Raw genomic sequence first — 12,726 nt, 5'->3', positions numbered from 1 at the left:
GCTCTTGCTGAGGAAGTCTGGGACCTAGGGTCTAGGCTCTGAGAGTGAGGAAGTACAACCCTCCCTCTCTGACTGCCCCAACCGTTAAGCTATAGGTAAGGCTGGAATAGGTAATTTTGGGACTTACCTATCTATAGATAGATATCAGTTGAACACAATGTTTTATTGATATATTTAGAATTTAAAGCAGTTTGGCAGCCTACCAGTGCCTCAATTACTGTAATAAAATAAATTCTAAATTCCTATAAATTTGGGCATTTGACTTTGAGATTTTTATCATGGAAAATCAGAGCTCCACTTACCCCTGTCACTCACCAGGATGCAGGTCCAGTTGTGGCTGTCTCCACCCCACTGGTCTGTGGTGCTGAACAGTCCTGATATGCTGGTGCCTTGCCCATGCCATTGCCCCTCATTTCCAAGCCACAGTCCTGACCCCACTGATGCCCCTCACTCCCTACCCACAGCTTCCTGGGCCCTGCTGGTGCCCCTCACTCCCTACCCTCAACTCCCTTTCCCCCTCCCAGCCCTGCTGGAGGGGGCACCCAGCTGCCATGGCTGTTGGGGTCAGGGACCCAGGACTGCAGCCCTGTCCACCCCAGCAGAGCCTGAGCCCTGGCTGCTGCCTGTGGGAGTTGACAGCTACTGCAACGGAGTGGAGTGTGGAGCCCGCTTCCTCCCCCACGGGTGGCACAGCTGGAGCAGAGCCTGTGGAGGTTGGGGGGGGTGGATGCAGGCTGCCCACTGTGGGCTCCCTGCCCGGCTGTCATTCCCCTGGGGTCTGTGTGGCTTTGCAGGTGAGACCTGGGGTGGGTGGGAAGGCTTGGTGTTGCTGTGTGAGCCGTGTGCCACCATGGTGAGGTGCCCCCTGGCCGCTGGGCAGCAATGGGGGTGATGGTGCGGAGTTGTGCACCATCTATATATCTATATCTAGATAGAGATATAGCCCTGTGCAGCAGGGCAGAATTGTGTCCCCTGCTGCTGCCAGGCGGGCAGGGGGCACCTCACCATGGTGGTGTAGGCTACAGCACCAAGTCTCCCTGCCCACACTCTGCCCTGCCATGATGGGTCCTGCCTGGCAGGCCGTGGATGGCCCTGGGGGTAAGGCAGCAGGGCGGGGAGCCCTGAGTCCACAGCCACAAGCCTGCATCTGCCCCCACCCACGCACAAATCTGGGGGGGGGTACGTGCCTGTCCCCAGCATCAGGGAGCCAGCCTCTCCGATGAGCCACCTGCGACTGTATCCTGCTTTCTGCCCAGGCCCTGTGGGGCGCATTCTGGCCCCTTGCCCCATGCACCACCTGGCTGGGCAGTAGCCCCAGTCCCACCTGCCTCCCTCCCTCCCTCCCTGTGGGACTCTCTATCCCCCACCCCCAGACTTACCTGCGAGAACTGCTGTCCAGGCTGCCTGGCTGCCATGTGCATGTATGAGTGGGCACATGCACATGGTGCCCCCTGCCTGATCACCATCCTCCTGCCCCCCCAGCCCCTTGCAGGTTGGCACTCTGCCACAGGTCAAGTCAGGGGTCTGCTAAAGTGCTGTGTTACTTTGGCCAGGTCAGACAGGTAGTTCCTTTCAGTTAGGCAGGCAGAAGGCAGGGTAGAGATGCAGGGGAGAGAGACCCAGTGAATCGGAGCAGGTCACTTTACTTCAGTGCTTCAATTTTCCCTTCCAGCCTTTGTCCCATTCATTTCGTCAGACTGCAAACACTTCAAGTCAGGACTGTTTTTCCATGCTGCTTATATAGTGTCCAAGGCTTTGTCTCTAGGTCAGTGGTTCTCAAACTTCTTAGACTTGAGCCACCCCTTGGAAAATGCCAGCTCTTGGTTTCCACTTGCCATAGTTCTGTTGCAAAGAACTCGGAAAGCTTTCAACAGGGCAGAATTGATTTCACTTTTTGAATCTGTATAGTGTTAGTTAGTTTTAATGCAATTGTTTGTACTATGGTTGTTTTTTGTTTTGTTTTTTCTTAACAAAAACCCTACAAGACAATAAACTTGTGTTCTTTGCAGATGGTAACTTATATTGACACTGCATTCTCAATAATGGGGTATGGCTCTTTTTTTTTTTTCTAGGAAGATGCATTATAATCTCAACTGAGGAATCTACATGCAATACTGAGTGAGGAAGGAAAAAAATCAAATAACAATGATTAAATTTGGTGTTTGGAAAGCAATCTGCAAAAACCTGAAAATTCAAATAGCAAAGCTCTTGCAACATACAGCTGATAGATACTCACAAGGCAAAGGCCTGTAGTACTTCAGGCACAATATCATGAGAGAGTCTCCATGAGTTTTTTCTTTTCTGTAGCTTTAGTCAGACCATTAAAATGAGAATTGGGAGTTTTTTTGGACTACATTATGTCAAGTGGTTGTGATTTTCTTTAAATAGATCTTCTGTGATTTAGTCTTCAATGTCTGTCTATATATAACTTTGCCAAATGGCAGTCTTGCCTCCTGGTAAAAGATAACACTGAAAACAGGGCATTTGCGAATATTTAAAATTGCTTGGACTATATGAAATGAAAGCTGGTCTAAAGTACAAATGCTGGTTTGTTTTTGTATTTCAACGTAAGGTTTCCAGTGCTATTCATTCCTTCATGAACTTTGTTTCCTATGGTGCTGGGGATGAGATCATTAGTGCTGTGATTCACTAGGCTCCCACACTATTCAGATTCGTAGATTGTAAAGCCAGAAGGGACTGTTGTGGTCATTTAGTCTGACCTCCTGCATAACACAGGCCAAAGGACTTCCCTGAATTAAATCATGTTTGAACTAGAGCTTGTCTCATAGAAAAAAACAGCTGATGTTGAGTTTAAAATTGTCAGTGATAGAGAATCCACCTCAACCTTTAGTAAGTTGTTGTTGTTGTTTTTGAAGTTACAAAAACTGTTGAGGCCTGGGAATTATTATATTTAACAATTGTGTTGATCAGTGAAATTCCTGTGCTTATATTGTGATAATTTCATGTGTGTTTTTCCAATACGAACAGCTTTCTTTCCTTCTGAGGACATTTTCAGGGGCTTCCTTTTATAGTGCATAAAAAAACTATTTTTAAGCTTTAAGGAAGAACCATATTAAGATTAGTTTAAAATATGTGTATTGCTGTATTTATAAAAAATAAAATAAAAGAATCTGATTTTTTTTCAGTTGCTGTTACACGTTCTCCCGAACTTTTCCACCCTCCAAAAACAAACTTAAGAACAATGGCATAGTTTTTACAAGTACTTCCTGTTGATAATTGCTTTCACAATATGCATAATGTAGGCCAGCTCATTGGTACTGAATGACTCAAATTTCCCTTACCCTCTTGCATCACTGTGGCAACCATGCATGTAATCATGGAGAGAGTGCTGCAGGCTAGCTTAAATAAGATCCAGAAACTCCATATTTTTACTGTGATCTTTGCTTAAATTTTAGTGGACCCTTGAGCCAGCTTCAATGGGCAAAGGGATAGCACAGGGGTCAGCAACTCCCTGGCACGCGTGCCAGAACATGGCATGTTAAGGCATTTTCTTTGGCATGTGTGCCTCGGGGTGGGCGGTGGGGCTGTGCTGTCACAAGGATTGGGCCTCTTGTGACTTCTCTGCTGTCCTCCCGGAGGCATGTGCGCACCCATTGCTGGCACCAAGCCGGGCCAGGGCTCTCTGGACCCTGGTGCAGCAGCTTGCAGCCTGTGCTGGGCAGCAGGGGCCTGCCTAGAGCCTGGGCTGGCTGTGGCAGGCAGCCGAGAAGCTGCAGGCAACTGCACCATGGTCCACGGAGCTTGTTGCACCTGGGGTGGACGGCGGAGGAGTTGTGAAAATCCTAGTCCTTGTGGCAGCAGAGCTCTGGCCCCTTTCCTGCTGTCCGCCCTGAGGTGCGTGTGCACCTGCTGCCAGCAGTGAACTGGGCTGGGGCTCCATGGACCACACTGCAGCCGTTTGCAGCTTCCCAGCTGGGTTGGGCTCTGGGCAGGCCCCTGCCGCCTGCCAAGGAGCCTGGACTGCTGGCAGCAGTTGGCGGGAAGACTGCAAGCATCTGCACTGGGGTCTGTGAAGCCCTGGCTCGGCTTGTTGCTGGTGGCGGGTGCACGGGCGGACGGCGGGGAAGGGGCCTGGGCTGTGCTGCCACAAAAAGGATTGGGCCCTACACAGCTCCCCTGCCATCTGCCCCTGGCATGCCAACATCTTCCAAGTAGAGGTTGTAGGCGCCTCTGCCCAAAAACGTTGCCGACCTCTGTGATACCACATGGAAGTGGCTATATTGTTGTAGTGCATTGCCTCAGTGTTGCCTGTATTTATGGTACCTGACTCCTACTGAAAATAAAATTATTAGCAATATCAGATGTATATCTAACTGAATTAACTACTTTCAGGGTTTTTAACTAGTTTCTTTCAGAAGCTGACACATAAATCGCAAGTCACTTTTGAAAGCTGAGACTTAAAGTACTTGTTACAAATAAAAGATGGGATAGATTCTGTTTGTGCACGAAATCAGCCTACCGTGTGGATATGTTTCTACTCAGGAAGGCTATAATGGGTGTAACTTTTAAAACCAGCTGCATTTGTTTGTGTGTGCATGTGCATGATAGGGGAGAGAGAGGCAGGCAGACATGCTAGTCTCACTATGATTGAAAAGCAGCTGTCTTTTTGTCCCATCCATTTTAAAGTCTGCTTTTTCATATTTTTTCCTCCCTGCTAAGCAAGCCCAGTCTAGCTCTGACTGTTTCAGTACTGCTTTGCTTGGGTTTCTGTTTTGCATTAACATTCTTTTTTTTTTTTTTAATGGGTTATTGTTTTTGCACGGTCTCGCTGCTGATTTTAATTTTTTAAGATTACTAAATTTATATAATGATTTCAGGTTTTATTTCAGAGATTTGCAGGGATCATTTCGAATAAAATGCCCAGCTGTACCATTGTCGCGTGTTACTGAAGTTTACCTTGTACTGAGAATATTAGCATGGTATGATGGGTAGAACTTTGTTTTTATTTATCTTATTTTCCATTGACTAAAGTGTTTGCAGATAGAAATATGGAGTATTGAATCCTGTATAGTTTTAATATAACATGGGGATAAATTGCTGAGTGGAAATGAAATGAATGGTTGTACATAAATTTACTGGGATTCTACTCTATCCAAGCTGGGGGTATTCATAGAAAAATGTCAGTCCACAGGCTAAGAGTTGCACAACTACATACTAGATTATTCTGTGATAACTTATGGTTATTCCTTTTACCATATTTTTGATCTGTTATGTGCACATTGCCTTTTTCAGTTGAATTGTTTGTTTTAATTCTAAAACCAGGACATTTTCATAGTATTTATGCTAAACCCAGTTAGCTACCATATTTTCTCATATATAACCTGTACCTTTCCCCCAAGATCAGATGGGAAAAATTTAGGGTGCTCATTATATGCGCGGAAAAAATCTCCCTTTGGGTCTGGACATTTTGGCAGCAGGGAGGGAGGGACAGGGAGTGGTAACAGTATTAATTACCATGGCTCCCACCCCCAAAGACCTGGAACCCATGGTAGCCCCCTCTCCCCAGCAATGTGCTGGACCTGGCTGGAGCATGGGAATGGCCATGTGGACAGATCCTGTGCGCTGGCTCTGGAGCCACTTGCCGGGTTGGACCTGACATGGTGAGTCCAGGACTGCAGACTGGCTCTGGAGTTAGCGTGTGTGGTTTCCCCACTATGTGGTCCCCAGCCCCACTGTAGCTGGATTGAGCCCTGCTGTGTGGCCTGGTGCTGGGGCAGCTGGATCAGGCCTGCCCATGAGGTTGGGGCTGGTGTGTGGCTCCCAGCTCTGGCCTCTGGTTCCCAAGCCCCCTGCTCTGGTGTGTGGACCTGGCCCCCAGTCCTGGTATGCAGCCCACAGCCCTGGAGACCTCAGGTCATTACCTATACTCCAGGCTAAGATCTTTTTTTCTTTTTGGGGCCTTCTGAAAACAGGGCGCATGTTGTATTTAGTGATGTTGTATGTGAGCATTATGGCAATATCAGGTTTTGTCTTTATTCTCATAAAAAGGAGTTTAAGGAAAAAATAGCTTTGATAATAGCATCAAAGTGTACCATCTTTATGCTCACGCAACTCGGCACATGGTATTAAGAAGAATTTGTTTAAGAAATTTATTTTTCAAAAAATATTTAAACAAACTGCTGTTATCTATATATTTTTGGTTTGTTATTATGCAGTTATTATTTCGGCAGCTGCAGATTATTTTTCTGTTTTTAATCCCCGCTATTTTTTTCCTTAAGGCAGCATAAGAAAAGAAACCATTTAATAGCGTCAGAAAAATGTAATGCTGAAGTCTTTCTTGTAGTTTTGGTTTTGTTCGGAAGGTGTTTGGGTTTGTTAATGAATTGTAGTTTGTATTTCTACATAATAAACTAGTCTGTTCCAACTTTGGAGCCTATATCTTCCCCTTCTCTTTACGACTCGAGTATAAAAAATAATGGGAACTGATGTGAAGGCCCCTATTCTTCTGGAAGGAGAAGAGTGGAGCTAACGCGGCATTCTCTTCCTGCCCCTGGAGGGTCCTCAATCCTTCTAGCCTGTCAGCTAGTTTTTCTTCTGTGGATTTTTATCTAGTCCTACTTCGGCTCAGTCCAATTATCAAATGGCTAATTAGATTTAAAAAAAATGAAGCCATCATCTCTGACATACCATCTGTGTGATTTTTTTTTTATTTTTTTTTTTTTTTTTAAACGAATACATATACAGCATACATAGTCTTTGTTCATTACCCAAGGTGTTGCTTGCTTCTTAAGGGACCATTTTAACCCTTCCTTTTTATACCTGTTTTGTCTGGAGTGACATCTCATGCCCTGTTGTGACGGTAGGCAGAACCTCCTCGGGTGCTAAACTAATACTCTCTGTTAGCAGGAATGTTGGAGCAGACTCCTTAACCCATTTTTTTAATGCTGCTGGCCTGACTTGATTTGTATTTCTTCCTTTTTTAGGTGCCAATCAACTTAACAAGCATTATCACATGTAACAAGCATTCATATTCCTTGACTTTTTCACAGACATGTTACTTGACCTCAGTGACCTCCTTCAGGTATTGTATCTGTTTTTGTTTAAGTCTTTTGTTCAAACATTAAACCTTAAAAACGAATGCAAGCAAAGAACTACCAATGTGTAGTATTTAGGAAGCCGTAATTATCTGTTTCCTTAAAGATTCCGGACAGGAAAATCATGGGGCTTGTAAATCGGAGTAATTGTTCAGTGAAATAAAAGCTCAAGTGCTTCTTTTATTTTTTAAACTTCACAAATAACAAATCAACAGTTAGTACAATCTTTCCATCAGCACTTACAATGGCATTGCAGTGCCACAAGGTCAGATTTTACACATTTAAAAAATAACAGCTGTTAAAGACATAAATAACTTTTCTTAGTAGGTAATGCCGCTTAAATATATTAGCAAAGCACTGGGGCACATTTTGTAAAATGTATTTTAAGAGCTGTATACACTTTAAGCATGTGGATATAGAGCTTTGTTAATGAATGTGCATATATACTCTCTTGACATATTGCAACTATTTTGCATACAATACAAGTAGGATGGTAATGTCTATATTTGTCTTCCCAGCTGTCTTTGTAAATGGCATCCTTCTGAAGGCTATTTATTTCTTAAAGGAATCTGATGGAATTAGAATAATCGGATGAATCTTTAATTCTTAAAATAATTAACGTTCTTATCTGCTCCAAATTTTCAGTAAGTTGTATGGTTAGTTATTACCAAATAGAGTGTGGGGGTGGGTGTTGTGTGCGTATTCGCCCACATATCTGTGTGTGGGGTGACGTTTATTTCATTTCAAACCATTATTTCTTATATAATTTACTGCTACATAGGGAGATCACAGTAAAACTACAAGACATGAAACATAATCAGAGGTACTGAATCTACAAAAGAGGTCATACTACATACTGGACTAAAATAGTCATTAGTGTCTGGAAGAGTTCTTAGATTGGTATGGAGGTGTTGGAAAAAAAACTAGAAGACAATTCATTGACTTTCTAAGGCAGAGTAAGACCCAGTATTTTCAGATAGATGGGCTCTCCCCACTACCTACCTGAGATCTAGTTCTGCAATCCAAGACTGATAAATTGTACCTAGGAAAAATGGAAAATTGAGATGCTTTACCATCACTTGAAAGTATTTGTATCTTCCAAAGGACACCTCTGCTAGAATTCCCACCAGTGGCACTAAATGTAAAAATGAACATTGCCAAATGAGGTGGATCACAAGTACAGCTGATCCACTCTATTGGGTAAAACACCTCTCCTGTTGTTCTGCATTGGGCAGGGACTTGATGCAGGACATTAGGCAGCATTTTTCCTTTGCCCAGGGATTGCCTGAATGTCTTGCTTCCCTGAATCTCTTTCGCGGAACCCATGTTTGCTTGTGCCTCACCTGGATGTGCAGGTCGGCATGGGTCCTGGCATGGGGTGCTGGGAATTTCTGGGGTTCCATGCCATCCTGCCTTGCCTCTCCTTGTTGGGATCTTGCCACCCCTTGCCTTTGCAGGAAGCACAGGTTGACACAGGTACAGCATGGAGGCACAGGTCTGCAAGGATCCCAGCTTGGAGGCATGGGGCACTGGGGATTCCTAGGTCCTGTGCCTCCGCACCATGATTCACTTGAGCAGTCCCTGCTTACAGAGTCGTGCCTGGGGAATCCTGACTTTCCCTGCTTACATAAAGGTGCCCCAAGATTCCCCTGGGCACATCTCTGTAATTGGGGAAAGCTGGACAGGTCCTGTGGCTTGAGGGGCCCAGTCCTGCATGGGAATTCCCAGGGTGTGCAGGATTGGGCCTCTTTTGCCCCCCCAGAGTACCCGCCTGGGATGTCTGGAGAGAGTTGGCAGCTCCACGCTGCTCATACTCTCCTGTCACAGAGCAAACAGATGTTAGCTGCAATAAAGTGGCACTGTTTTACTTACACTACCTTTCAGCATAGCCACTGATTTGGCATGATAAAGGGCAGGGATGTCTATTTGCTCACTATTTGTGGCACCATAAAAATGTTTATTGTGGCATAAATGCAAGATCAAGTGATGTCATTAGTGTCTTGTGGTAGAAACAGACATTAAAGAATGAGAAATGTATTTTGTTATATTCCAAATGCAAAACATATTCACCTGAACAGCTTAACTATTTTTTAGATCAGATATACAGAATTTGTGATAGAAATAACTTAGTTTTTCTTACTCAAACAAAATTGCTGTCTTTCTGCATCAGAGAGAACTTTTTTTTTTTGGGGAAATGCTTAAAAATTAATTTGTTAAATTTATTAAACTGCATTTTTTTTTTGCTGGAACCACTGGACCAACTTTTGGCAGTCTGTAAGTGACTGGCATCTGGGAGCATTCCTATAGAATTCTCTTCTTTGCTGCTGCTTTGATATTTCTAGTGGTAAATTGACCTGTGGGAGTCTGGTAGACAGACTGACCTCTGGCATTCACTCTAAAGAATGCTTGTTAAGCAAAATATTTTGTAGAATGGATTCAAATGAGTTCATTACTTAATACCTTAGGGTGGACATCTCCTTGCCACTCCCCCACTTCCCCCCCCCCCCATTTTAACAATTATAATTGCTGCAGAGCCCTTCATTCTATAGCAAATCAGTAAAGTAAGCATTATGATTCCAGCTAAAAAAGAAAATCCAGAGTCAGTCCATTTCACTTCTATGTCGTTGTTTTGGTCTGCATCTAGCTGAGAAAACAAGGTGCAGCCTTATTCCACAAACCCCAAGTGAAGATCCTGAAGGGAAGGGGGAGATGACACAGGGTTGTTCTACTGTGAGGTCCGTAGTGCCTAGGAGCACATTATGGTGGGAGAGAGTTGTGGATTATTCCTCTGGATGTTTGGGCCTGGGTCTGGCAAAAACAGTATGTGTATGAAGAAGAGTGTGAATTTTTCCTTAATCCAGGCAAGTCTCTGAATCCTGTTCCCCTTAGAAAAGTTGTTCTTTCTCTCGTCATGTGTTCCTTTGGGAAAAACTAATGGCCTGTATGATTTGAGTTCTACACGTCTGAGACCAGGGTTTCTGTCCATTGGGAAGCTAGGGAATGCTAACTTTTAGCACCATAATACCACTTGTCCATAATGGTGTACAACATCTGATGTCTTTTAAGGGTTGCCTGTGGATGTGGTCCCATATCTTCCATTAATAAAACAAAATAACTTCATTTTCAGTAGTTTCCTTCTGGTGTAAAACTTGTTATACACCTTATGTTGGTGGAAGGAACTGTAGGGATCTATTATCTTTTCCCCTGGGCTTAGGCATCTATGTATTGTAGCAACAACTGTTTGACTTTGCTACCTCTTATTTGATACAGGAGAACTGGGGTTGTGGTCTTCCTTTCTGAGCTTTATTTCAACAGAGCTGGCTGGAGACTGACCAGTCCATTTTGTGATAGTTTTTGAGGTTTCAAAATTTGGAGGGTTTTTTTTGTTTTTTATTGAAGATGAAATCCATCACTTAGTGGGATTTTTGTTTGTATCTATTTTTGTATTGAAAAGGTCAAGTTTTTATTGGGTCCTTCTTACCCTCTGTGACTGGCAACTTCATCCTTTGGGCTTTGAAACACCACAAGTAAGGTTGTTCTTTCTACCACTTTATAGTCACTTGATCAGCCAGCAAGAGGCTTGCATCTTCAAACATCAGTGACTAATCTTTCTCTATTATTGATCAGGAACCTTTTCTATATTTGTGGAGAATGATTTGAATTTCCCCTTGTTTGGTGTCTACTATAGTCTATTCTTTTTATTTTATTTTATTTTTTCTTCTTTTTTGAGATAGGCATATTCACAGCTTTTGCTTCTTTCCCTGTTACCCCAATCTAGATTGCATTCTTAGCTGTTTAAAAGAGTTGAGAAACTTGCCTAGTCTTTCCTGAACTTTTTATGGTTTAAGTTTACCCATTTGTTTTGGGGGTCTTACTTGTCTTCCTTTCATCTGGGGAAGACCACTGGCTAGAGTTTTGATCTCGCAGTATGTTGAAAGTTTGTCCCTCTAATCATGGAAATGCCAGTCTGTTCCTGGGCTGCCTCTCGTAATCTCTAGTATCATAATCTTGAGATGTGGTCACAGTAGCCCTTAGGCAAAAGTAGGTGTTACCTTTGATCTTTGATTCCTGTGCAGAGAAATGGCATCTTTAATGTGGCTGCAGCACGGCTTCACATTATATGAGGCTCTTTCTTACTGTCAGGGTTTGTTGTTAGAGGAGAGAGGAACATGAAGAAGAAATGTAAATTAGTTACCTGGTCATTTTGTTTGATGTAGCCCAGGGGTCAGTGTCCTTTTGCCGGCATAGGCCAAAGCTTCTGACCCAGTCTGCTGTGGGCCAGAAGTCTCTACCCCTGCTCTCTGAGCAGCTGGTTGCTAGATTGCCAGCCCCTGCAGCAGAGGGAAGTGCTACAAAGCAGAGAGGCAGCATGATGCAGCTCCATGAGAATGACCCCCCAGGCCAGATTTGTAGGTTGCTGATCCCTAATGCTATTCCTTATCCTCCATGCCTTTCTCAAAAATATCTTTGCTTCAAGTTTGGTTTTTCAATTAATGAGCTTTTTCTCCTTTTTGTGAATCCTTTACTGCTTATTTCTTCAGGAAGATTTCTGACTGATGTAGAAGTGGGGTGGCTGACTCTTGCATAGGCATAGCATGATTATTTTTATATTGCCTTGCTTAAGTGGCTGTGTAAGGTTCTCTGTAGAGTGTTGTCAGCAGGAGTAGCAATACTACTGTAAGTGGACTGATTCACTCCCTTGTGAGCACTTCAATTGAGGGAATTATTTTTCAGCACAAGATGAGAAGAAGGCTCTTAATGACTTTTGGTCTGTCTCATTGGAAAAGGGGTGGGTTCATATTTGTCTCTGTGACTTGCAAAATAACAGGCTTTCATTGGCATAAGATTGTGGGATCTGGGTTGTTTACCGCGTTTGGGTTAAATGCCGTATTTTAGCTGCATTAGTTCAGTTGGTTCAAAGGTTAACTTACTTCCATCACTAATACGCTATGAATTTTATGACCTCAGCTTGACTGAATTTGCCTCCATTATGTCCATGCAAATTTATATTGGTTGATCTAGTTAATTTAGACAACCTGGTTGTGGCTTCAGGTGTAATGCATTATAAATGTTAAAGATAATGAATCAAATAACCTCAGGTGCTGCTTCCCTTGGCGATAGACACTCTTTAAGAGCACATTTGCTTTTCACGCTTGTTTAATTCTTTAGGCAAACAGCTGTGGCCAGAACGAGTGTTGTGCATTCTGACCATCTCAGTTGTGGTCTTTCTGCAAATTATAAAACTGTCAGTTTTCTCAGTATTTTATTCCAGTCATACTTTGATTTGTAAAGCTTATCTGGAAATACCCCATCACAAAGGTTGTCTCATTATAAATGTACCTACTTTATTGGATCAAAGATTATCCCTTGGGCTCATTTTCAGCTTTTACCACCATCAAGCAATATCTTTTGAGAGATCTGTTTTTTTGTGAGATTTGTTTTTACCCTGGAGATTTTTTCAGGCTGTAGCACGCATTAGATTGAAGACCTGATGAACTCACTAACCACTAGTAAGTAGGACTTGCATTCTTGTTCTCAGAAATTGAAGTGTACTTGTGCACTCTTATGACTTTCAGGCATGATGTGGGAAGAAATGAAAAAAGAGTTAATAGGAAAGTAGAGCTGGAAGGAACCTTACAAGATCTAGCCCAGCCCTTTGTTGAAGTCAGGA

The 12,726-nt window shown here is 43.4% G+C and overlaps 1 protein-coding gene across 5 annotated transcripts in view; it reads left to right on the top strand.

Annotated features, from left to right (window-relative positions):
- The window catches only part of BRF1 (BRF1 RNA polymerase III transcription initiation factor subunit), a 257,854-nt gene that overhangs the window by 99,027 nt on the left and 146,101 nt on the right, over nt 1-12,726 (top strand). For 4 of the 5 annotated variants that reach the window (XM_014598772.3, XM_019479955.2, XM_019479954.2 and 1 more), the window contains one exon: nt 7,011-7,042. In XM_014598772.3, coding sequence (XP_014454258.2) covers nt 7,011-7,042 — 32 coding nt within the window. Of the gene's footprint in view, nt 1-7,010; nt 7,043-7,599; nt 7,700-12,726 lie in introns of those variants that run through there. The other variant, XM_059723300.1, reaches the window with a different exon arrangement.

This window comes from Alligator mississippiensis, chromosome 2 (assembly GCF_030867095.1).
Source record: "Alligator mississippiensis isolate rAllMis1 chromosome 2, rAllMis1, whole genome shotgun sequence".
NCBI classification, from domain to species: domain Eukaryota; kingdom Metazoa; phylum Chordata; order Crocodylia; family Alligatoridae; genus Alligator; species Alligator mississippiensis.
The sequence above is the reverse complement of the archived record's forward strand: the minus strand, read 5'-3'. Positions and strand labels throughout refer to the sequence as shown.